This window comes from Pogona vitticeps, chromosome 2, assembly GCF_051106095.1.
Source record: "Pogona vitticeps strain Pit_001003342236 chromosome 2, PviZW2.1, whole genome shotgun sequence".
In the NCBI taxonomy this organism is placed as follows: domain Eukaryota; kingdom Metazoa; phylum Chordata; class Lepidosauria; order Squamata; family Agamidae; genus Pogona; species Pogona vitticeps.
This window is the reverse complement of record NC_135784.1, coordinates 242586467-242609603: the sequence shown is the minus strand read 5'-3', so window position 1 is coordinate 242609603 and position 23137 is coordinate 242586467. Positions and strand designations below refer to the sequence as shown.

Genomic DNA, 23137 nt, shown 5'->3' with positions numbered 1-23137 from the left:
AATATCCATAAGTCTCCATCACTCTGAGCAGCCCTTTGGGGTAACTTCCTTAGGTCCAGGGGCCACATGTGCCCATGCTAATATCATCATCACCATCATCATCTCAGAACTGCAGATCTAGAAAGGACCCTGCGCATCATGGCGTTTAGCCCCTGTCACAGAGGGACAGTGGGGGAATCACAGTCCCAGCCTCTGGCTCCACAACCGGAGACCTAAACCACCGGGTTATCCAGCAGTTCTCTTGGAAGGCTGCACACGCTCCTGCGTTCCCCCAAATGTTTTTATTTAATATACAATCAGAATATTCTTTATCGAAAACATATTTTTACTGGAAAATCCCCATGACACCCTGAAGTGACTGCCACTACCACTGAAAATGACATTTTTTTTTTTTAAGGCTAGAGTGCTCAAGTGGACTTTTTGATTTGGGGGGGTGCTGTAGGCCACACTTGGGGTTCTGGAGGGCCACACGAAGCCTACAGGGTGCAGAACAGCCACCCCTGAACAGCAGAGATGGAAATACCTTGATTCTACTCCCCTAGAGGTGAAACTAGATGTCATTACATCTGGTATGGATTTTTAAAGTCTCAGCTTCTGTCCTGTTTGTTTGTTTCATTTCAGATACTATAACTTTAACATATAGGTTGGACAGCTTTTAGATTTTTTTCTCCACCCACCCAAGACAAGCCCTACAATATCCAGTCTAAAAGGGAGTTCTGGAGAGCTTGCCTTTGCTGGACATTCTCAATGAAGGTATTGCTCCAACCTGGTCCAATTTCAGTGACTTTTTTTCCCGTACTTATGCCACCAAGTAATTTAGGCATTGTTACCCAAAACTCTAGGCAATTAGCTAATACAAAAGGAAACTCTAACTTACCTTAGAATTAGTGTATAATGGTGATTTGATGCTTTAGCTGCATCTAATCTCACTGTGAATGATTTCTTGTGAGAGTGAGGCTCTAAAAGGCAGCCTATAAATGTGGAAGAAGTGCATACTACATCTGTTGAATTCATGCATTAAATGAACACACTGAGGTGTGATTAGGTCTTACTTTCTTGCCACTGACATGAAGTAAATCATAGTCTTTGTTCAATTTTAACTGCTGTTTTATTTAAAAAGTGTAATGGGGAATCTACGTAGTGATTCTACACCAAAATATTTTTACCAGACACTTATTTGCAAGAGGTTGGTCAGAAAAAATGTGAAGATATCAAAACAACAACCACCACAATGTTATTTGGGTAGATCTGTTAGTGCAGGGGTCTCCGTGCATGCGGGTGGGTGGGAATGCACGCGTGTAGGTCGGCGGGAGTGCATGTGTGCGGGCGGGTGTGTGTATGTACAGGAGCATGGGCGGGTAGGATTGTGTGCATGTGTGCATTCCTTCAGCCCTTGAAAATATCGAAATTATGTGGCTCTCCGTGTGAAAAATTTGGAGACCCTTCTGCTAGTGTATGATAGAGAAACTGAGCCATAATAGAAGTAACATTTTACAAACACAGAGATACAATTATGAAGTCTTCTATTTAAAAGTATTTTTATTTGCAGACAGAATGGTTACTTAGAACTTCATACAAGCTGAAGTTCCACAGTGATCCATCATTTCCCTGACATAAATATGTCGCAATTCCATCACCAATTGGATGATAAGCACACAGGCAATAATTTATGAAGGGTTTTTTTCAGCAGCTCACATGATGACTATCACTCTTGATTCCGAAGTGCTGTTTTCATTCATTTAAATGAGTCTAGCACATGATACCCAATATGGTGTAGTATACAGAATGACAGACTAGGACCTAGGAGCTCTGTGTTCAAATTCCTGCTCAGTCATGATGTTGAACTGGCAAATCCACTCCTTAAATATCTCACTTGCCTTGAACACCCCATTAAGGTCACTGTAAGACAGTGCTGAATTGATGGCACATAACCAAGCACACATAATTCAAAGACGATATTAACAATGCGGTGCCTGGTAACCTATGCCTAATGACTGTCATAAAGCTCATTCCTATTCAGCACTCTAGTTATGGTCAGCATCATGGTGCAGTTCGATTGACGGAAGCAGAAACAGGATTCTTCACCTGACTCACAATTTCCTCTACTTCCATAATATTTTCACTGGATGATTGGGAAACTTTCCAGAGCTGATTTTTAGACAGTGTGGAGGGCAACGAGAGAAGTAAAGTCTAGACCAGCTGAAATAATTGTTATCATTCAACATGGAAAAGTTTAATTATCCTGAGAAGCTGCACTATAGATGTCCACACAGCAAAGTAGGTACATTCCTCCCCATCGAACACCATATACTCCTCTGCCATTATTCCCACCTTCTTTTTTCACTAGCTCTCCTTGTTTGCTTCAGATTATGAAGTGACATAGCACTGAACTGATAAGACATAACCATTCTGAATTACTGCTGCATCACTTACCTGATGCACTTCATGGGAATTACCTTACACCTTATTTATAGGCTGGATAATACCCTAAATATGTTCTTTAATTGATTATAAACTGATTTTTAAAACTCCAAGAATTACACCAAGAAGCAAGAGGATTAAGAAGAAAGGGAGCAACAAAAAGGGAAACTATCCACAGGTGCTACAAAGGCATATGGTTTACATCTGTTTGTTTATTTCAGATCTGGTCATCTTATCCTACCTTTCTCCCTATTCAGGGATCCAAGAGCTATCCTTTCAAGGATATTTTCCTCTTGCAATTGCTTTAAAACACATACTGTGTGTGAGAAAGTGTTCTTTTGAAACACTAAGAATAAGTTATCCTTGGAAAAGAAATAGCTAAAGCAGCCTGGAATGTACTGGGTCAGTTCCAGGAATAAAAAGTAACTTTTTAAGCACCTGTGCATATTTTTCTTTTTTGATATTTACACATCTCATCATGTGTCACACGAAGATTCATCATCTGTGTCAGTTGTATTGTATCTTTTCCATAAAAAATTGTCATTTTTCTTCCAAAGCGATTTCTTATCTTCTTCTTTCTCCCTAGACAAACGAGCGAGAGGTGCTTTTTCACATAGTTTCTCTATGATTGCTATGTCTGTCAGCTTTTGCAGACTCTCCTCATTCTGTTCATTCAGCATGTCCCAGAAATCCTTTGATCGCGTTTTTGCTCCTTCCGTAGGCCCAGAAAGAGACCTCCTGGGTGGCTCAGTTGGTCTATTTCCATTACTTTTGAAGAGGTCATTTAAAATGGAGGTGTCTCCTAGTAAGTCTGCAAATGAGTTTTCCTTGCATATTTCAGCCTGTCTGCTTTCTGACTGAGACAGAAAGGGTTTTCTTGGCGACTCTGCCCCCTTCAAGTTTGGCTGTCCTTTGGTAGTATTTGCAGACAGCCCCTCAATTATTCCTGATTTACTGCTTAATGAGTCAGATGCCATAAAGTCTTTGAATGCCTGACTGTTTCTCTCACTAATGCTATCTTGGGTAATGACAGTGGGCAATTGTTTATTCTCCACATTATGACACACAGCAGTTTGTACGCAGGGATCATACTGAAATTGTTTTCCTTCTGCATCATGTCTTTTATGGCCACACAGATCTGTCAAAGGACCAGACACTGATTTTTCAGGTTTAAAAACGGACTTTCTTTTTCTAGACTGGGCTCTCTGTACATCTTCTTTGTCTGAAGCAGAAACTGGAACATCAACTTTTAATAGCTCCTTTAATTCTGGATATTTTGCACCATAAAATTCTTTCAACATTTCCTGTCTCTCTTCTGAGGTAGTGTCAACAATATGCTTTGCGAATTCCTCCACTGGGTTCTTATGAAAATGAGATGCCATTTCTTCAAATTGTTTCCTGTAGTCATCATCAAAAACAAAACAAAAAAAAACATGGTTTACTGAATGAAGTAAGAACAAAAAAAATCTACAAAACTGGATGACTGTCTTGCAACATCCATAAACAAGCTTTATTTCCAGATCAGGTTAGAAACTAGACAGGAAAATCGTGTCCACCTCTCCTCCCACCTCCTGCCAACTTTTGTAAACTGTATAATAGAAGTCTAGCACTCAGAGCATATGAATGTCAGTGGGCTCTTTAAGAGAGGGCAGGGATGAGATGCTAATAAGAACACGTTCCACATTTCTTGATCTGTTATCCATTCTTTCTTTTCATTTCAATTCTTGGATTTCGCATATGAAAAATTATTACTTAATAAACTGAAACAACCTTCCATTGGTCCAGAAAAAAAAAAAACAGTGAAAATTAAGACATACCGTGAAATTATGGTTTCGCAGCTCTCCCACAGTTTGCAAAAATCACAGTCATTTCGACAGTAAAAGACTTTGTAATTTTCTGATTGAAAATATCCACTTTTGGTCCACTTTGGCTCACTCACACCTTATACTACAATGTTTAAATGTTCCAAAATTTGCTTTACGGTTTCCAGATCACCATAATTCATACTTTCCATCTTCCAATGACATACATTGTGCAGCATCAGAATTTCCTTTTGCCTCTGTGCACATGGATCACTAAACAGCCTTTTGACTTTCATCTAGTTCCTCCATTAACCACAACCCTCAATTGTGGTTGTGGTTCCTCACTAGCTGATTGAGTGCCTTCTGAACCTGAAAGTCTCCTCTTCCAGCACTATCTCTTGTTTTATTTTGGACTGTCTCATCATAGGGTTATCAATGTAAGCAATATTCAGAAGTCATTTACCATTGCCTTCCTTTGTGCAGTACCATCAAAAGTTAGCTAGAGTATCACTGCAGTGGTTTGTGAAAGATCCTCTATCACTTTCTTCTACTGCCACTGCCCAATAGTGCCCTCCAGGAGTTTTTCTACCCCCATCACCACTGGAACTATCAATTGTTTTCTACTGATGTGACCCTTAATCCTGAGGAGGGTGGATATGTCTTTGTCTCAGTTTTGATCATATTACCTTGGGTGACCCTGCTAGAAGTTGAGGCTCGTAAAGGAATCTCGCTTCCTGAAAGCACTGCCCTTGGCTTTCCTAACATACTCAAAGCCTTCCACTATATTAAGGTTTGCATTCAAGAGAGGGTTGGATAAAGTCTGACCCTCGTCCCCAAAATAACAAGTTGGGACAATATTCCTCCCACTAAGGGTCCTGTTTGGGGTAGAAATAGAGATTCTTGGGGAAATGGGTGGAAAAAACACCATAGTTTGCCCTGGAACACAACTGTTAACTTACATTCTGGTGCTGCCTCTGCAATAACCCACAGAAGGAAACATACTAGACCCTGCTAAACACTTTTTTTTCTTGTTCTGTTTTCAGAGAATGGAGTTCTGGCATGAAGTTCTGTTTCCACAACAGATAAATAACACCACTAATCTATTCAATGCTGCACAACATAGCTCAGTGAGTTGAGTAGCTGGCTACAGAACCAAAGGTCAAATTTCCGATGTGTCTCCTGGAAGGAAAGCCAACCTGTGTAGCCTTGGGCAAGCTGCACAGTCTCAGGGAAACCCCAGAAGAAAAGAATGGTAAACCACTTTTGAGTACTCTATACCTAGAAAACTTTGGAAAGGGTCACAATCATTTGGAATATACTTGACAGCATATGATTATGATCAGGAGCATGGTTCTCCTCCTCCTCCTCTATATGTATGTGAAGCTCCAACAGCAGAAGGTACTAGTGACACAGGATTGTGCGCCTGATTATGTAATCAAATTGGACTACAGTAGCAGTTCCCACAATGGAGACGCCACACATATAAAATACTGAACAGGATACTGGTCAATATGATTTGAATTAGCTTAGTCATATTCCCCAGCATGGGAAATTCAAACAGCCACCATAAAAAAGTAAGACACACTTACAAACATCAAATCTGAAATCTGTGTAGTTCTCTACCACTTGCCATGGGGTTCACTGAGTGGGAGTAATTATGAACATCTTGTACACAGAATGATGGCGTAGCTATGAGATTTCCTGTTCCTACCTTGATTTTAGGTTCTGCAGCTGTTACATATGCAGATGGCAAAATGAGCAACAATGCCATTATTTTCTACTGTTTGCGAGGCAATGAAGGAACTTTTCAAGTTGCAATGCCAACCATTAAAAGAAGACTACTTTTAATATAAATGTTCTGATAACACTAAGCTATTATAAATTAATTTCAAGGTCCAACTGAAATGCATTTTAAGCATGAGCACTATAAAAGGTAAAAGTTCCCCTTGACAATTTTTAGTCAGTCGTGTTTGACTCTAGGGGGCGGTGCCCATCCCCGTTTCCAAGCCATAGAGCCAGCGTTTGTCCAAAGTCAGTTTCCATTGTCACGTGGCCAGCGCGGCTATACACGGAATGCTGTTTACCTTCCCACCCAGGTGGTACCTATTTATCTACTCGCATTTACATGCTTTCGAACTGCTAGGTTGGCGAGGAGCTGGGACAAAGCGACGGGAGCTCACTCCGTTGCATGGATTCGATCTTACGACTGCTGGTCTTCTGACCCTGCAGCACACAAAGGCTTCTGCGGTTTAGCCCGCAGCGCCACCACGTCCCTATGAGCACTATAACAAAGAAAAATAAGTACAGTAAACGAGGTACTATGATCTATTGAAAGTGCTTGTCCTACTATTTCTGAACAATATTTTCAGTTGTTAATTCTGCAAAATGCTACAATTACAATGGCACAAATGTTTCAAAATAATACTTGCACGATAACATTATTATTAATACCTATCGTGCATTAAACTGATACACTGCAAAGCAAATGAGTCTGAGGCCTCATTTGTAGGTCTTTTAGCAAGCTATAGTTCTATTCTTACCTTCGGATTCCTTTCGGTGTCTTTCCAAGTAGGAAGGTTCTTGAACCTATTCGGTGGACCTTTTTCTGTTTCTGGCACACTGGATGTGTGATATAAAGAACAGATGGTTTGCTGATTCCACTTACTGGCTTAACTTTGTGGGTGCTCTTCTTTGATGGACTTTCTTCTGTGTTCTTCCTGTCTTTCTAAACAAATTTTCAAATAAAAGAGTTTAATAACTTCTATATGCAAGTGTTTATCCTCTGATTTAATTCCATATTTTATTTCATCTTTAGCTGAGATTCTGTGTCACAGGAGAAGATAATCATCTTTTCAAGTTAATCATGACAAGAGTTCTCCAAAGCCATGCAACATTTTTAGCAAGTAATCTGTTCATTTTTATGATTTCACAGGGGTCTTAGCCTCTGCATGAAAAACGATGGTCTCTACCAGATCACACTAACCATTTGTGTTTTACAAACCAGAGAGGGAAGGGGAAAATGGGAGGAAGAGAACTGATTGTTGAGGAGATTATGGTACCATGTTATTTCATTGATGTCTTACTTTTTTTTTTTACATCAGATCACACCAATGCTGCTGACACAAAGCAAGATACATTACTGGATAGAATAATCAAATATAATAAAGCGCAGCAAATGTGAAAGAACAAGAGCCCTAACATTAAAAACTAAGCAACAGCATAATACTAAAACGATATAGAAACACTAGAGTGCTAAATCACCTTCAGTCTCCATTTAAAAGTCAAGAGAATGTGAACCCAGTGCCTGTGTCCAGGATTGGCATTCCATTTCTGGCAGGCCAAGTGAAAAGATTATGCCCAGTGGTGACGGTGGCTAAACCGAAAGTTAGGTTTCTATCTGGAAAGTTCATATGACAGAAGGCAATTCTTAAGCTAAGTCATTATGACTTATATCAAGTTATGCCATTGGGCCACCATCTCAGTAGTGATATCCATGTTAAGGATGCCTTTCTTTCAAAAGCAAGTCCCATACCCTGAGCCCATGGTTCTATTTTGGCACAGCCAGCTGCCCGGTGGTCTTCCTGTCTTGTACTTAATTTAGATATGTGTGCATCACCCCAGTCCCTTACATCACTACAGTGGTGCCTCGCTTAGCAATTGCTTCGTTTAATGATGTATTCGCTTAGCGATGGTTTTTTTTTGAGGAATTTTCCGCATCGTTTAACGATGTTCTCTATGGGCGATTTTCACTTAATGATGTCCGTTTTCGCTCATTTAAAAGTGTCTTAACATGTTTGAAACCTGTTTTAAATGCTTGGAATCATTAGTGCACCTTGTGAAACCTTTGCAAACTTAATTTGGCTTTGTTCTGAGTCTTCGTTAATTTTTGGTGAATTTTTCCCCCCATTGGAATGCACTGAACAGACATTTAAAACAGGTTTCAAACATTTTAAGACACTTTTAAATGAGCGAAAACGGACATTGCAAAGCCATTGAAATGCATTGAGTAGGCAAATAAATCATCATACCAGTATCTTTCTTAAGAGTTTTAAAACCTCTGAAGATTTATTTATTTACCTTAGTTATTAAACAGTACCTAATAATGCCTTGACCTACACATCTGGTAAACACAAAGGGGTGTATTTAAAAAAAAAAACAAAGTTGGAAAACAGCCAGATTTGGTAAACAGACTGAACAGCATAAGCTTTCTTGTCTTTGCAAGGGAAGAGAATTTCTGTTAAAACTAATACTGTTCAGTTCACTGTAAATAAATTATCACAGATGGCTTTTGTAATTTGAAAAGGATGAAAACACTTCTAAATGTGCTTGCAATTTTCCCCCCTGAAAAAAAAACTCATCTCAAAAATTAACTGTTTCTGCCGGGAGGCTCAGAAACAAAGTTGCTATAAACAAAGTATCCTCCAAACTGATGGCAGAACAAGCTTCAAGCAATCCTGAATTATCCTTGGATCATCTTTATTCCGCCTTCTGGACGAAAGCCAACTGGCTAAACAAACCCACCAACAATGTCTACTGATGGGAAAGTGTTACATTCATTTGAATCTGTCCTACATTCAAGGCAACTCATACATCCGAATTAACATCCACAAAGTTTTCACAAGTGGCAATCAAGTTCTGAAGAACCAGCACAGTTTCAAAAGGCTTTCACACAGTATCCTATGGAAGAGAAAGGATCCCATGCTAATTAGTTCACAGCCACAAACTGCCTACGTTAGCAAATGCCAGAGCACTCATGAGCAAAATGAATAGTAACACTGGAAAAATCAAGCTGCACACAAACTTGAAAATGTTACTTTTTGGACAAAACCATTTTTTCTAGTCTATGTTTCAGAGTAAAAGTCCCAGAACCCTCCCCCATTACGCCTTCCTTTCTGTCTCTGAGAGTAGCGTTTCCATTTTCTGTCTCCCTGTGAGCTCCTCATTTCCTGTGAGCCATCCCAATTTCAATGCTAGAGCAGTAAGACAGGACTTTCCTCCCCTGCAGTTTGAGGCACTACAGTGGTGCCTTGCCTGACGAGGATAATCCATTCCAGCAAAATCGCTGTTAAGCAATATCCTCGTCCAGTGAAATAAAAAAATCCCATTGAAATGCATTGAAAACCCGTTCAATGCATTCCAATGGGCTGAATAACTCACCGTCCAGCGAAGATCCTCCATAGGGTGGCCATTTTCTGCTCCCTGTCTTGTGAAAAATCCTTCCTAAACACAGCGGGGAGCCATTTTGTACACCTGGCAGCCATTTTGAAACCCAACAATTGTAGTGGGCACGCTGAAGCCTCTACCAACTCAGGCCTCCAGGAGTGCTCACTCTTCTTCTTCAGTTGCTGCCACCAATTTTATCCAATATTTTTTTTAAAAAAAAACAATTGTTTCAAAACAAAAACTTGTTTATTGGTTTAACAAAATAAAGTAAGTAAATCACAAGATGTTAATCAAGGTCTCTCACTCACTGACACACACAGATTCTTCCCTCACTGACTATTTGGCTCACAGGCCCATAGACACATTCATCACTAACTCTCTCAAAATCTCTCTCCTACTCCTTTACATCATACACCCCTTTATATATTCCAGCTCCTCCCCCTTCTGCACCACCTTCCGTCCCCTCATTGGCTGATGTTCCACTGCCCAGCTGTGACGGACAGGTGAGGGCAGGGCTGAATGCTACAACAATCAGCTGTTTTTGATCATCGTAATGCGAAGAATCGGCTCCCGAAGCAGGGAACCGATCATCGCAAAGTGAAAAAACCCAATTCAAACATTGTTTTGTGATCGCGAAAGCGATCACAAAAACTTCATCGTGAAGCGGATTTGTCATCAAGCGGGGTAAGCGTTAAGCGGGGCACCACTGTACTTGCAAAATAGCTCTGGAGGATCTTCCCATCTTTCAACACAGATTTTTGGGGGCATACGGGAGGCTGCAGCTAGGAAGGGAGACTGGACCTTCCCAATTCTGCTGATGGAAGCAGTTCTGCCAGTGGATGCATCCCGCTGAATCCCCTCTACAATGCATGTTAAATCCCAGCAAAACTATGAAAAGGAAACACCGTTTTTATGAAGTTCTGCTCTCTTGAACAATACAGACGGGAGAGTGCTATAGTGCACACAGTTCAGTCATGGCCAGATTTTTCTGTTTTCTTATCAGGTCCTGCCTCCCAATAACCTTCCTTCCACAAAACATCAGGAACATATTTCTGGAGTGAACTGTCTGCTTCTCCATCTCAGGCCCATGAATGATGTGCCACTTACTCATGACATAATTGTTCACACCATACTGATAATCATCAGTAGTGTGCAAATTCAAATCCTTTTAGAAATAATGCCCAGCTGTGGAATGCATTACCTTCGGAACAGACCCTGTACCAAAAATGTGTGACCTGTGCACTTGCAAGCATAAAACCAGCATCTTGGGGGGAGGGCTTTAAAATACCACAAAGCTTAATACTTTGTTACGGTAAATAAGGAAATCCAGCTAAACTCCAAAGTCTCATAATATGGGAAGATGGTTTTGGTTTGGTGCTTTGTCATGGACTAAAAAACTACAATTGGAAGTCCATGGGTTCCTCCCCCCCCCCACTCCCCAGGTCTGCTTTCTTGCTGAACTCAAGATCTGTACAAATGCTCTTCATTCAGATCTACTGCAGTTGACAAAAATCCCTTTGTTTACATGACCTACGAAAAATACCTATGCAATACAAAATACAAGTGCCACAAAGATAAGTTCTTAATAGCGCTACTTTTGTATTTACAGTATCTCACGAAGCACTTAAACCTGCACTGGGCATAGAAAGGGCATGTTTTTTTCCTAGGCTGACAGAATGCTTACTTCTCTCATTTATACCACACTGCTATAACATAAAGAGGGGTTTATCATTAATCCAGGTTTTACTACAAAGCTTCCTGTTATTTCTCTGTCAAGCACTGTCAGGAGTGCCAAGTGTCTGTCATCCAGTTCAGGGGATTAAGTCTTCTTTTATAGTGTGATACTTGTACCAATTTATAAAAATACAGATATAGTTTCTTAGCACTGGTCACAGTCTGTATTTTGGACTGGATTCATGCCGCAAAGGTTGAATATGACAGCTGGCAGGAAGCTGAGGGGGAGAATACATCCTCCCCCTTTTTACTCACCACATTTCAGTTGCCATAGTGATTAATCCTCAATTCAATGGCTGTCTTTGTATATTTCTTTTCAGTAAAACTTAAAGTAAACTTAAGTTGAAAACAAGCAGTTGACTGAAAAAAGCTCTATATAACCAAGAGGTACAGTATAAGTTTTGCGACCACTATATTTCCACCCATTAAAACAGCAAATTAATGCATAATACAACTGCTTCAAACCCCTAAATATATCCTGTCCCTCTTCATATAATTATTGAGTGAAGTAATGCTTCCTTTTTATTACTTGGTTGAGTATGTGTGTTTGTGTTTAAAGGGGATCTCTTTACACATAGCATTTAGTAACATCAGCTCAAAAAAGGAGCCGAACGAGGCCATCCCATAGCCCTGTATTTCTAAATTCTCATTTAGGCTGTTTTATAGAAGCTCTTTTTGCCAATTAACAGAGAAATTAATTAGGGAATTAATTAAAGAATCCAGACATCCAATTCAGAATAGATTGGAAACAGTAGAAGAGGGCGTTTTACCTGGCTCCAGAAGGCTCAAATTATTTTTATGCAGTTGTTTTTTTAGAAGATTCAAACTATGTTTAAAGCAACAGAAGATTAAATGAAACTTTGAACACCTACTATTAAGATTAGTCATAATTTGGTGGCTTCAATCAACACAGCTGTAATGTAAGTAAAGTAGTTGTACAAACTTAGCAAATAGTTGCTGGACATTTTAGATATAATACTTTACACAATAAACAATACTGATTACATTCCAAATAACTATTCTGAGAGCAGAACCACTGAAATCAGATAAATTGGGTTGGGTCCAAATTAGGGAATTTGGAGCAGTCTGGTTCATGGTCTTATCTTTAGGTAAAGGTAAAGGTTCCCCTTGACAATTTTTGTCCAGTCGTGTTCAACTCTAGGGGGCGGTGCTCGTCCCCATTTCCAAGCCATAGAGCCAGTATTTTGTCCAAAGACAATCTTCTGTGGTCACATGGCCAGTGCGACTTAAACACGGAACGCTGTTACCTTCCCACCGAGGTGGTCCCTATTTATCTACTTGCATTTGCATGCTTTTGAACCGCTAGGTTGGCAGGAGCTGGAACAAGCGATGGGAGCTCATTCCGTTGCGTGGATTCAATCTTACAACTGCTGGTCTTCTGACCCTGCAGCACAGGCTTCTGCGGTTTAGCCCACAGCGCCACCACGTCCCTTTTCTTTATCTTTATCTTTAGTGCAATCTATTTTATCTCTCCTTACATTCACTGGCTTTTTTCTCCCATGAGAAGGGTCCAGACAGGCCTTTGGATTGTTCCAGTCCCCTTCTCCGTCTTTTCCTATGGCCATCATTCAGTGGGCTGTGGCAACTTCTCTCTCTCTCTCTCTCTCTTTCTTGGTTAAATAAAGTGACACAGTAAAACAGCAATGCATCTATCTGGCTTGATGTAATACCACGTATGCATCTCATTCAACTAGGAATGGAAAAGCCATGCTTTTAAAAAAAAGAAAGCCATGCTTAAAAAAATAAAGAGAATGAGGATGTTAAAAAATAACAATGGTAGGAGAAAAGATTTCTCAAATCCCCCTTTTTTACCTTGCCTCTGCATACTGCAATATTTGCAGGAAGCTGGGAAAACTGCTGCAGCTCAAATACATCTCGCACTGCCCAACGACTCATCTGATTTTCAGCTTTGCTGGAACCCACCACATTTTGATTTGAATGAACATAGGACACTTCAGCAACATCACCTAGTAATTGGAAAGGGGGGGAGGAATTACAGTTTACATGGTGAAAGAATGATGATGACCATTAAATGTAAATCTAAGTCACACAGAGTTCTAATTCTTAATTTTAATTACTATTCATTCACTCAAGCAGCAAAATAGATGTTTTAACATATAATGGTAAAGTTTTAGCCATTTAAAAAAAGATGCTCTTTTCCTAAGCAGAAAAAGGGAAATTTTGTTTGAAAAGCATTGACATTGTGGCAAAGTACCGTATTTGCCGACGTATAAGACAACTGGGTGTATAAGACGACCCCAACATTTCCACTCAAAATCTAGCATTCGTTATATACTCGCCGTATAAGACTACCCCCTCCCTCTGCCTTTTACCCCGCCGGAGGGGGCCAGAGAGGGAGGAGAAGGAAAGCAAGTTTCTGGGTGGGTTACCAGCTGGCCCGAGGCAGAGGCCAGCGCCTGCTCGCAAGCCCGGCCTCCTGAAGTCTCCTCAGGAGTCTGGTGTGGTGGCAGCGTTGGCGACAAGCAGGGCAGTGCTGGCTTGTCGCAGGCGCTGTTTGCTTGCCAGCTTCTCTCCGCCTGGGCAACATGGTGGTAGGTCACGGGGAAGGAGGCGGCGCTGCTGCTTTCCGCGAGGGTAACTGTGAGGAAGAAACTGAGCCGGTGGGGACCGAGCTCCGCCCGCTTCCTGGGCTGGGCTCGCCTCTCCATGCTGCTTCCTGCTGGGCCGCTGCCTCCTCGGGAGAAGAGGCGCCGCCTCTGCCGCCTCCTCTTCCTCGTTCACCTCTCCTCTTTCCTCCTTGCGCTACGTGCTGACCGCTCTGGGTGCACCCGGTGTATAAGACAACCCTCCCACTTGGAGGCATGTTTTTCAGGGCAAAAAAGTCATCTTATACACCGGCAAATACGGTATTTCAAATTCAGTTCTAATAGCCATAAACGGGGTACAAACAACATAGTGTTCTGTGGGTTCTGTATTATCCAAATGTACCAAACACACACAGATCTACTCCATCTGCTGCTACTGGGATACGTTTGCTCGACAGCCAACATAAAATTATTGGATAAAAATTGTGTCATGTTATTCTTCTGGCAAATTAGGCTGCAGCAACACAGAAGTGACACTCTTGGGTTGTTAGCAGGTTGGCTCCGTTGGGGGAAATTCATTGGGTTCAGTAAAACAGAAGAACGTTTTTGTTAAATCAAAGCTAAGTTTAGACTACAATACAGACAGGTAGTAAGCCTGTCCTGAAATGTTTCGTGGTCTAATAAAGCTATCAACTGGCTGGTTTAGGTATCTGGCTGTGGAGCCAGAGGTTGGGAGTTCCCCACTGTGCCTTCTAGGGGAAGAGCCAGCCTGTGTGGCCTTGGGCAAGCTGCACAGTCCCAAGGTACCCCCAGAAGAAAGGAAAGGTAAACTACTTCTGAGTATTCTCTTCCTGGAAAACCCTGAAAAGAACTGCCATTAAGTCAGAATTGACTTGACAGCACATGATATTATACATGATTATATTATTAATAATATCACCTAAAGGTATCAACTGTTCCTGCACTGTATTGTTTAAGGACCACACAGTTCTTTAATTTTTTTCAGAACTATGAAGATACCAGAAAAACTGCTTTCCTGCACCATCAAGAAGACAACATCAGCCAAGTGGGACTGCCAACTCAAGGAAATACCTACTTCTAACCACTAGGCAATATTATTAATTTGGCTTTAACTGAGCTCCATCTGCCTCTGCCTAGTGGGTAAATTAAATTTTTACCCAATTCCCAGATGGAGGACTCTGGTTTTTTGTCTTGCCCTATCCCCCAGCCAAATATAAACTCGTAGTTTCAAATGAAGCCTATTACCCGGGTTCTTTGTTGGAAGAGTTGGGGTGTGATATTCACTTAACAGCTACCTGAGTTTGAAAACCACTCCTCCTATGGGACCTGCACTTTTTAAAACGCACTTCTAAGAAACAAGCCCAGCACAACCATCTACTATGAATTTCTGAGAAATTTCTTAATTTTTGAGAAATTTCTGAGAAATTTCTTAATTTTTCTGTACTATCAAAAAGACATCACTGCATGCCTGAGGAAGTAGACTTTGATCCACGAAAGCTCGCATATGTTTGATTTTTTAAAAGTGGTCTAAGAAAGTTATTACCTGCTCCCGCATTACATCGAAACTTGTACTTATTCTAATCTCTAGCAGCAATTTCAAATAAAGCTTCATTTGTTGATTTAAAGACTATGAAACTGCCATGGCTTTGTCTTCAGTAAGTTTTGGCTGAAAGTGGGACTCCAAAATTATTTGGCAAAATAATCCATCTGTTGTTTTGAAATAAATCTTTCTTAGTTGTCCTGCTGTGGATGCACACATTTGTAGTACTGTTGATTTACATCTCCTTATAAACCAGTTTCATCTAAATATTTCAAAGTGGTTTACATCAACTAAAGCAAATATAAAAAACATATAAAATCAATGTATAGTATCTATACTATAAGCCAAAATTCACAATAGGCTGGGGTATACCAGGAAAAAATAAGGCTCTTTTTAATATAAATGCAGAAATAACTAGTCTTGAAACAGGTCTATTATCATGGCCACCTAGAGTAGTCCACCACGACTAGATAGGCGGGATATAAATTAAATAAATTAATAATAATAATAATAATAATTACGAATAGCCTAAATTGCTCTCATGCCCTTCTTCCCCATTTTACCCACAAAATCTTCCTGGTTATTCTGTACTTTGCTGTCCTATTAACTACTCTTCACTGTAATAGGGTGAACAATCCTTTTTCTTTCCTCCAAATCAAAGGTTAGTGGATTCTTTTGAACTGCAGAGAACGGGCACTATGTTCCTAGTGGGAACATTCTGTGTGACGCCCCATTTGGGGACACACTTTCTTACCACACCAATGACATGAAGGCATAGAAAATGCAGAAAAACACAGATGATAATAAAATCACCCAGATTGCGCAGGCCCCAAGTTTGAAGATCTACTCCTTCAGGGAGCACCTGCGCTAGTAAAACCAATCTCCTACTTTTCCATGAAGTAGATCTCATGAACAACAAACAGGCTGGCACAAAAATGAAGAGGCACTTTTTGATTTTACATGGTATATTGCACCATTCAAATGTCCTAGTCCAGAAAAGACTGGAGTATCCCACACACCACACCAGAACACAGAGTTCTAACTCCTGTCCTCTAAAGGTGCTGGCCACAGAGACTGGCAAAACATTAGGAAGAAAAACCTAATGGCCAAACAGCCTCGAAAAACCTACAACAACTATACAAGTTATCTTTACGGTGCCACCATATTTTTGTCTTTTTGAATTTATTTTTATTTTGCTTTTACCTATAATTACTACAATAAAGTCATGTTGGCATTCTACTGACTGACCATCAATGTAAGGTGTCTCGGTGTGAACAAGGAGAGGGATTTATCCTAAGAGCAAATCCTCGAGACATCTAAAATCTAATCACAAATCTCCATATATGGTGCTTAGCACTTCATAAGATGAAGAAAAAAATTAATGCTAAAACTTCTATCACACAAATCAGCTGACCTTTAGGTTCTTATGATGACTAACTCATGGTGAGTAACTAATGAGCAAGTAAACTTTTAAATTTAAGTAGCAGCTGGTGGTGATGTCAGATCATGCAAAGCTCTGTCTGCTGGTCTGATCAGTGACGGCTATTTCACACGTACAACTTTCAATGGTAATTGTGCATTTTGAGATCTATCACTGTGATTATAATAAGACTCTCCAAGACATACGTCAGAGGTCTTGAAAAAAAGTGTCTTAATTGAGATACGAAAACCATAGCTAATTTGTAGAAACAATTATTCCTGGAAACTTATTTTATTATTTTCATGTAATTACCAAGAAGTCTGTCTAGTGATCCAACATTTTGTCCTTGGCTTGCAAAAGTTTGCTTGCTGAAAGACAACTGGCAGCTATTTGAATTATCTTGTTTTCTCAGTGTCACAGAAGGATTATTACTATATCTGGGTAATTCAGATTTAAACTGAATTCTACACCTAGTACTTTTGAGCTTCCGTTTTTGTTTATTAACATCAGTCTTCTTAATTGAGAAGCTATCCTCTGGTGATGAAAACTCTTCTATACTCTGAGAATCAGCATTGCCTGATCTGCTTCTATGCGAAACCATTCCAGAAGGGTTATTAAGTTGCTTGTTCTGAAATTGTTCTTGTTTCATAGTGTTGGTGAATTCCTGCTTTCCTGACTTAAACATCTCAATATCATCAGATTCGTCACTAACGTCACTTGCTTCATTCACAGTTCTGATCTTTGACATGTTTTCAAATGGTTTGATTTTACTGTATGGTGAAATACTTCTCCTATCCTCCTCAGAAGTCAAATGAGATGTACGCATGGGGCTTTTTTCTGTATCATGATCGGCTGCAGTGTTTTTATAACTTTTTGCAATTTCCTGACAAACAGGAACTTGAGAAGGGAAGACAATGTCTTCATTTTCAGTGGAACTGTCTTCAGGTTCCACAGCAACGTCAACTTGTTTAGAAATGCACATGCTTTCATGCTGATTTCCAGCACTCTTTTCTTCCTCAGTGCTTAATGAAACTGGAGAATCCCAATTTGCAGTTTTTCTGTGCACCTCTAGTTTTGCCATTCTGACTGAAGAGTCAGATGTTTTCGGATGCCCGGAAGTACAACCATAGCTCTCAGTCTTTAGAGAACGGCCACTAGAGCAACTTCCTTTGGAACTCCGTCCCACAGATTTGCCACCAACACTTTCATCACTGGAGCTGCTGATGCAGTCACCATGCTCAGCTGTTTTGGGCCTCTTTTCTAAAAGTTTTGGAAATCCACACTGCAGTAAAGTAAGTTGCCCTTGTAAAACCTTGGTACTTCTTGCATTGCACAATCTGCTTCTTTCTGTTTTTCCCTTTGAATTTCGCACAAGCTCTTCATCACTGAAGTCACTAGAATCAAATCCTTTATTTCCCAATGCTTCCTTGGGACAACCAGCATCTTGGTCTTCACAACCAGGCTCTGCCTGCTGAAATAATGCAAAGTCAGGGAACCACGGAACAATTTAATCATTTAAATTGACAACTTGAAATATAAACTCTAATGTTCATTTTTTCAATTATAATTAATAAGTGCGATTGGCTCTACCTAACCATGTGCATAGTTTCATTCACACAATGATCCCACAGTCAGAAAAGTGTGATGGTGATTTTCTGACAATCTTTTTGCCCCTCCTGTGCAACCTGAAAAGCTGCTCTAGAGCAGGCGCCCCCAACCTTTTTCACCCCACAGACCAGCTGGGGAAGGCGGGGCACCCCCGCAGTCAGGTGCATGGGCGAACGAGTGCTCATGCACATGCACAAATGGTGATGCGCACTTGTGCAGGCAGGCACATGCTTGTGTGCATGCACAAGCAGCGGCACGGCACTCACATGGGCATGCTGGAGCGTGCACGCATGTGCAAACAGGCTGTGCGGGGGTGAATGCGTGCAGGGGGGGAGATCTGTCTTCACGACCCAGTACAGCTCAGGCCACGGACCGGCACGGGCCACGGATCAGGGGTTGGGGACCTCTGCTCTAGAGAATTACGGGACCCTCCAATATACTGTTGAAGGTTGTTTGGAGAGAAGGGACTGAAGAAAAAATTAGTGCCAGTAAAAACAGGTCCCACCAATCCTTAACCAAGCCATCCCTTCTACATAGGGAATAAAGCATTTTACTCATGGAAGAAAACATCTCAGTCCAACTCATACAGTAAGGTAAGCAGGCATGTGAGAACATCAAACAGTATTTTCAAAACATCATCAGAAATTTTGTGATTGTTGGGATACCTGCACATGTCAAAAGCAAGCCCACTGTCTGTCTATTTAAAAAAACTAATTGTCTTCTCCCTGTAGCTTCCAGTGTTTCCTTTGTGTGGTGCTCTCTGGATTTAAGATTAATGACTTTTCAAGATAAATAAGAATCCAAACCAAAAAAGCTCAAGTTATATGAGGACAAGTCCAGCAACTAGGAAGCAAGTGGCACTCTGTTCAGTGGGGCCTTATCTCTATTAAGTATGTAATGATTAAAGCTTAATTATTTTCAAGAGGTTTTGCAATAATTGCAGAGGCAGTGACTTTTATTATACAAACAAAAGCTTCTTGCTAAAGAAGACATACATTTTCATTTACTTTTTACTGGACTTGTTTGGCTGTTTAATTGAGTTCTCTGTTTTATGTCATACTTTGATGGTGCCGTGCTTACACTACACTTCTGGTACACATTTGTTATAGGAGCAGCAGTCATTTTCATTTAGAACATTTTTATAAATACTGTAGAAAAACAAATGCTACACAAGTCAAGCACAATTCGTAGACCTAAAGGCATTAGAATCAGGAAACGGTTGGCTCTGAAATTATGCAAAGGCTGTTGGCGCCATGCATGTATCAACAGTCTACCAATTTCTTCTACTTTTTTGGTAAAGATATTTCAAGAGATCTTTGCCTAGAACTTACGGGTAGCCCCAACTAGAGGATGCCTACTCACTCAAGGGTTGAATGGGGAGCCAATACTTACATCAACCCATTCATTCAATGGATCTGTTCCAACTGGGACTACCAACAGGAGTTTGGCCATTGTTACTTTGTTGTAGGATGCAGAAGCCTCCGACAGCCCCATCCTCCGTAAATCTGGCCAATCCCCTTTTAAAATTTCCACTCTATCCCCAATTGAAAGATTTTTTTAAAGCCCACTCAAGAAAAATGTGACTTGTAAAGAGAGAAAGACTACTCGGCAACTTACCCTTTCTGTCTCATCAGGCTGGAGTTCCTCTTTTAACCATGTAGTAGCTGTCATGACACCAGCTTCCACTCTCCCTTCTCTCTAGAAAGCAGCAAAGCAATTTTTAAAAAAGCTTTTGAAAACGAATTTTACAACTTTATTTACTGTCCTACACTGTAATCCTTCTGTACCTCAGTGCAGTGTACCATATGTACTAATGCAGAACTCGTTCTGTGAGTGCTGATTTTGTATAACAAATGTGAACACAAATCAGAAGAATCAGCAAGCTTGCAGGAGCCACAGGCTGTAGTTCAGCAAGACACACATGCCTAACATTAAAAAGGTCCCCGCTAGAGATGGGCACAACCTTCGGTTCAGAAGTTCATGCCAGTTCATATGCATGGCACCACACGTGCTGCATGTTCCCTTCCACTGCCTCCCCAGCTGGATCCCTTACTCACCAGACAAGCTCTTCTCCTCCTCCACTTTGGCTGATCACTCACTCAGACGTGGAGGCACGGCAGGTAAACTTGTGCTCCTGCCGAGGACTGGCTGAACAGGAGGAGGAGAGGAGCTGGCACCAGATGGTGTGTGGGTCACTGGCCACAGAGGCACGGGAAGGGAACGAGTCACATCTGAGCCATTAAGAAAGAAAGAAAAGTTGAGTCCAAGTTGAGTCACCAGGGCTACTTAAGTCCAACTTGACAGTGAGCCCTGCAACTCAAGTCCCCGTCCCTGAAAAATAGTATCCACCAAGAGAAACAACGCTCTGTGCATCTGATGAAGTGGGCTGCGGTCCATGAAAGCTTATTCTAAACAGAACTTTTCAGTCCTTATGGTGCCGGAAGACACATAAGCCCCATTAGTTTTGCTGCAACTGATGAAGAGTGTTACCCCCCCCAAGAAAAATTATTCTTATGTTTCCCATGGACTGAATCTGTAATTTTACATTTGTAAACAGTCTCCAACATTTCAAAGCATGCATTTTTCTATATGTGAACATACAAAGACTGGATGTGAACATACAAAGACGTTCAAAAGGACAAAGAAAAAAACACCAAACCTCCAGAATTTCTTTTGTAAGACAGGATCCACAATCCCGAAACTTGAACAGATTACGGATTCCAAAAAGTTCTCCTTGATGTTCTTTCGATCCTTGAACTGCCTCAAAATATCGCTTGGCATTTTCACTTCCCACCACTACACAATGCAGTTGCTAAAACAGAGCCACACAGAACATTTTAAAAGCATGTTCTTGTAACAATGTGTCAGAATTTCCTGGCATTTACACTCTACACAGAAATGTAGTCAGAGTAGGTATAAGTTCTGTGAGGAGAAAATATTATGTTTTATTTTCCCTGGCAGATGCTGCCACTGTAGAGTAATATTAACCCAAGTAATTTTATTGAAAAGGAAAGAAAATGTGGTCTGAAGTCTTCTGCGTCCACTGCGTATATAAAAAATCAAATCAAATATAACAGCTTACAACAGACCTATTATTTTCAACCCACTGTTCTTGTTGTTGCCATTAAAACAGAAGGACAACAAAAATTATTTCTACACTGCTATGAACTGCACATCATAAAAGCAGGCAATACACCTTTTTATTGCCATTATCCTCATGGATATAGTGAGAATTTCATTTATGTGGTGCAGAAAAAAAAGGCAAGGAATACCCTGTAGACAACATTTACACCACAAGGGTTGTCCTTGACTTAGACAGCAGCCAACTGTCTCCAAATGCACCTGCTCAGAGAGAAAGGGTCAATCAACGTCAACTAAAGTATCTACCCAACAAAGTGCAAAACAAACCAACAAGATGGGACTGGTCCCCAAAAACAAACACCCGTGGGGAAAATACAGAACAGATAGCAACAGAAAAACAGTTCCCAACTAAAGTCACTTCAATATATAATCAGGGACCCTTCCTTGTCACAGACTTTTGAGTGGTAGGTTCCTACTTAAAGACAACTTTCCAGCTCAAAAAGATTACTCACCAGCAACAACAGATCTAAGAGAAAAGATACAGATACAGGAACCAGATCTTGTGAGAGGCCCAGACACCAATTATATCCTCATGTCTATTCTCGAAACACTATTACAGGACTTATTATTGTCATTCATAACATCAGGAGTGCATAATACGCCATCATATGTGAGCAGGGCCCTAACGCACTTTATACAAACAGGCCAGGTTCTCTGCTAAACAATAAACGGACATAAAACTGACATCAGAAATAGTAATAATTCAAAACTAATGGAGGAATACTTCAGCCCCCTAGGACTCCGCCTCTGACCCCCCCCCCCATGATGCCTATTACTGAACAAAAGAACATTAGAAACAGATTCCTATGGAAAATCGCTATGGTTTGATTGAAAGAAAATTCACTGCCCTAGTGAGCTCACAGTCTAAATCCTCATAGCAGAAAAGAGAAGAGTGCAAGAAGATACCATTGACCATGGTATCCTCCAAAGTAGGTTCTCTGGATTGGAGATTGGTGGCCTGGCTTCATCCTGGCTCTTGTCCTTCCTGGAGGACCATCCCCAGAGACTGTAACTTGGGTCCACTCCTTGGACTCTCGACTGCGGTATCCCTCACAGGGTGATCATCTCCCCATTGCTGTTTAATATCTATATGAGGCCGCTGAGGGAAGTTATCCAGAGATTCAGAGTGATGTGCCACTGATATTGTGAAGACATGCAGCTCAATCTCTCCTTCCACCCTTTTGCACTGGATGCCGTCCCATCCCTTGAGCACAGCCTGGCTGCAATACTAGAGTGGATGGGGGGGGTCAACAGATTGAGGCTGAACCCAGACAAGACAGAGGTCCTTCAGGTGGGTGCTATGGCTGTTTGCAGATTGGGTGCCTCCCTTTCCTTGGGGGGGGGTGCTACTCTATCTGTGAAGAATGAGGTTCATAGTTTGGGTGTGTGTATGGTGACACTGTGATCTGATCTATTTCCATTTCAGGCAGGTTGCCCAGCCTTGACACTGGTCCCTCACCACATTGGTCCGCACACTAGTAATCTCAAGATTCGACTACTGCTCTTTACATGGAGATAGCAATAAGGCTGTTACAGAAACTTCAACAGGACCAGAACACAGTGGACAGATTACTGAGTGGAGTGAATAAATATCAATGTATCGTCCCCAATTCTGGCCACCTTCCACTGGTTACCTGTCCATTTCCATACCAGCTTCAAGGTGATGGTTCTAATTTATAAAGCCCTAGAGAGTTTGGGACCTCAGTACCTGGCAGAACGC

General features: G+C 41.0%; 1 protein-coding gene across 10 annotated transcripts in view; it reads right to left on the bottom strand.

Moving 5' to 3' along the window:
* Positions 1–1521: 1521 nt before the first annotated feature.
* The window catches only part of ERCC6L2 (ERCC excision repair 6 like 2), a 66022-nt gene continuing 44406 nt past the window's right edge, over positions 1522–23137 (bottom strand). For 7 of the 10 annotated variants that reach the window (XM_078386175.1, XM_078386178.1, XM_078386181.1 and 4 more), the window contains 6 exons: positions 20936–21088; positions 19894–19974; positions 16981–18139; positions 12954–13108; positions 6764–6948; positions 1522–3819 (listed from right to left, as the gene is read on the bottom strand). In XM_078386175.1, the coding sequence (XP_078242301.1) occupies positions 2898–3819; positions 6764–6948; positions 12954–13108; positions 16981–18139; positions 19894–19974; positions 20936–21088 (2655 nt within the window). In that variant the 3' untranslated portion in view covers positions 1522–2897. The remainder of the gene's footprint in view (positions 3820–6763; positions 6949–12953; positions 13109–16980; positions 18140–19893; positions 19975–20935; positions 21089–23137) is intronic. The other 3 variants (XM_078386176.1, XM_078386179.1, XM_078386182.1) reach the window with 1 other exon arrangement.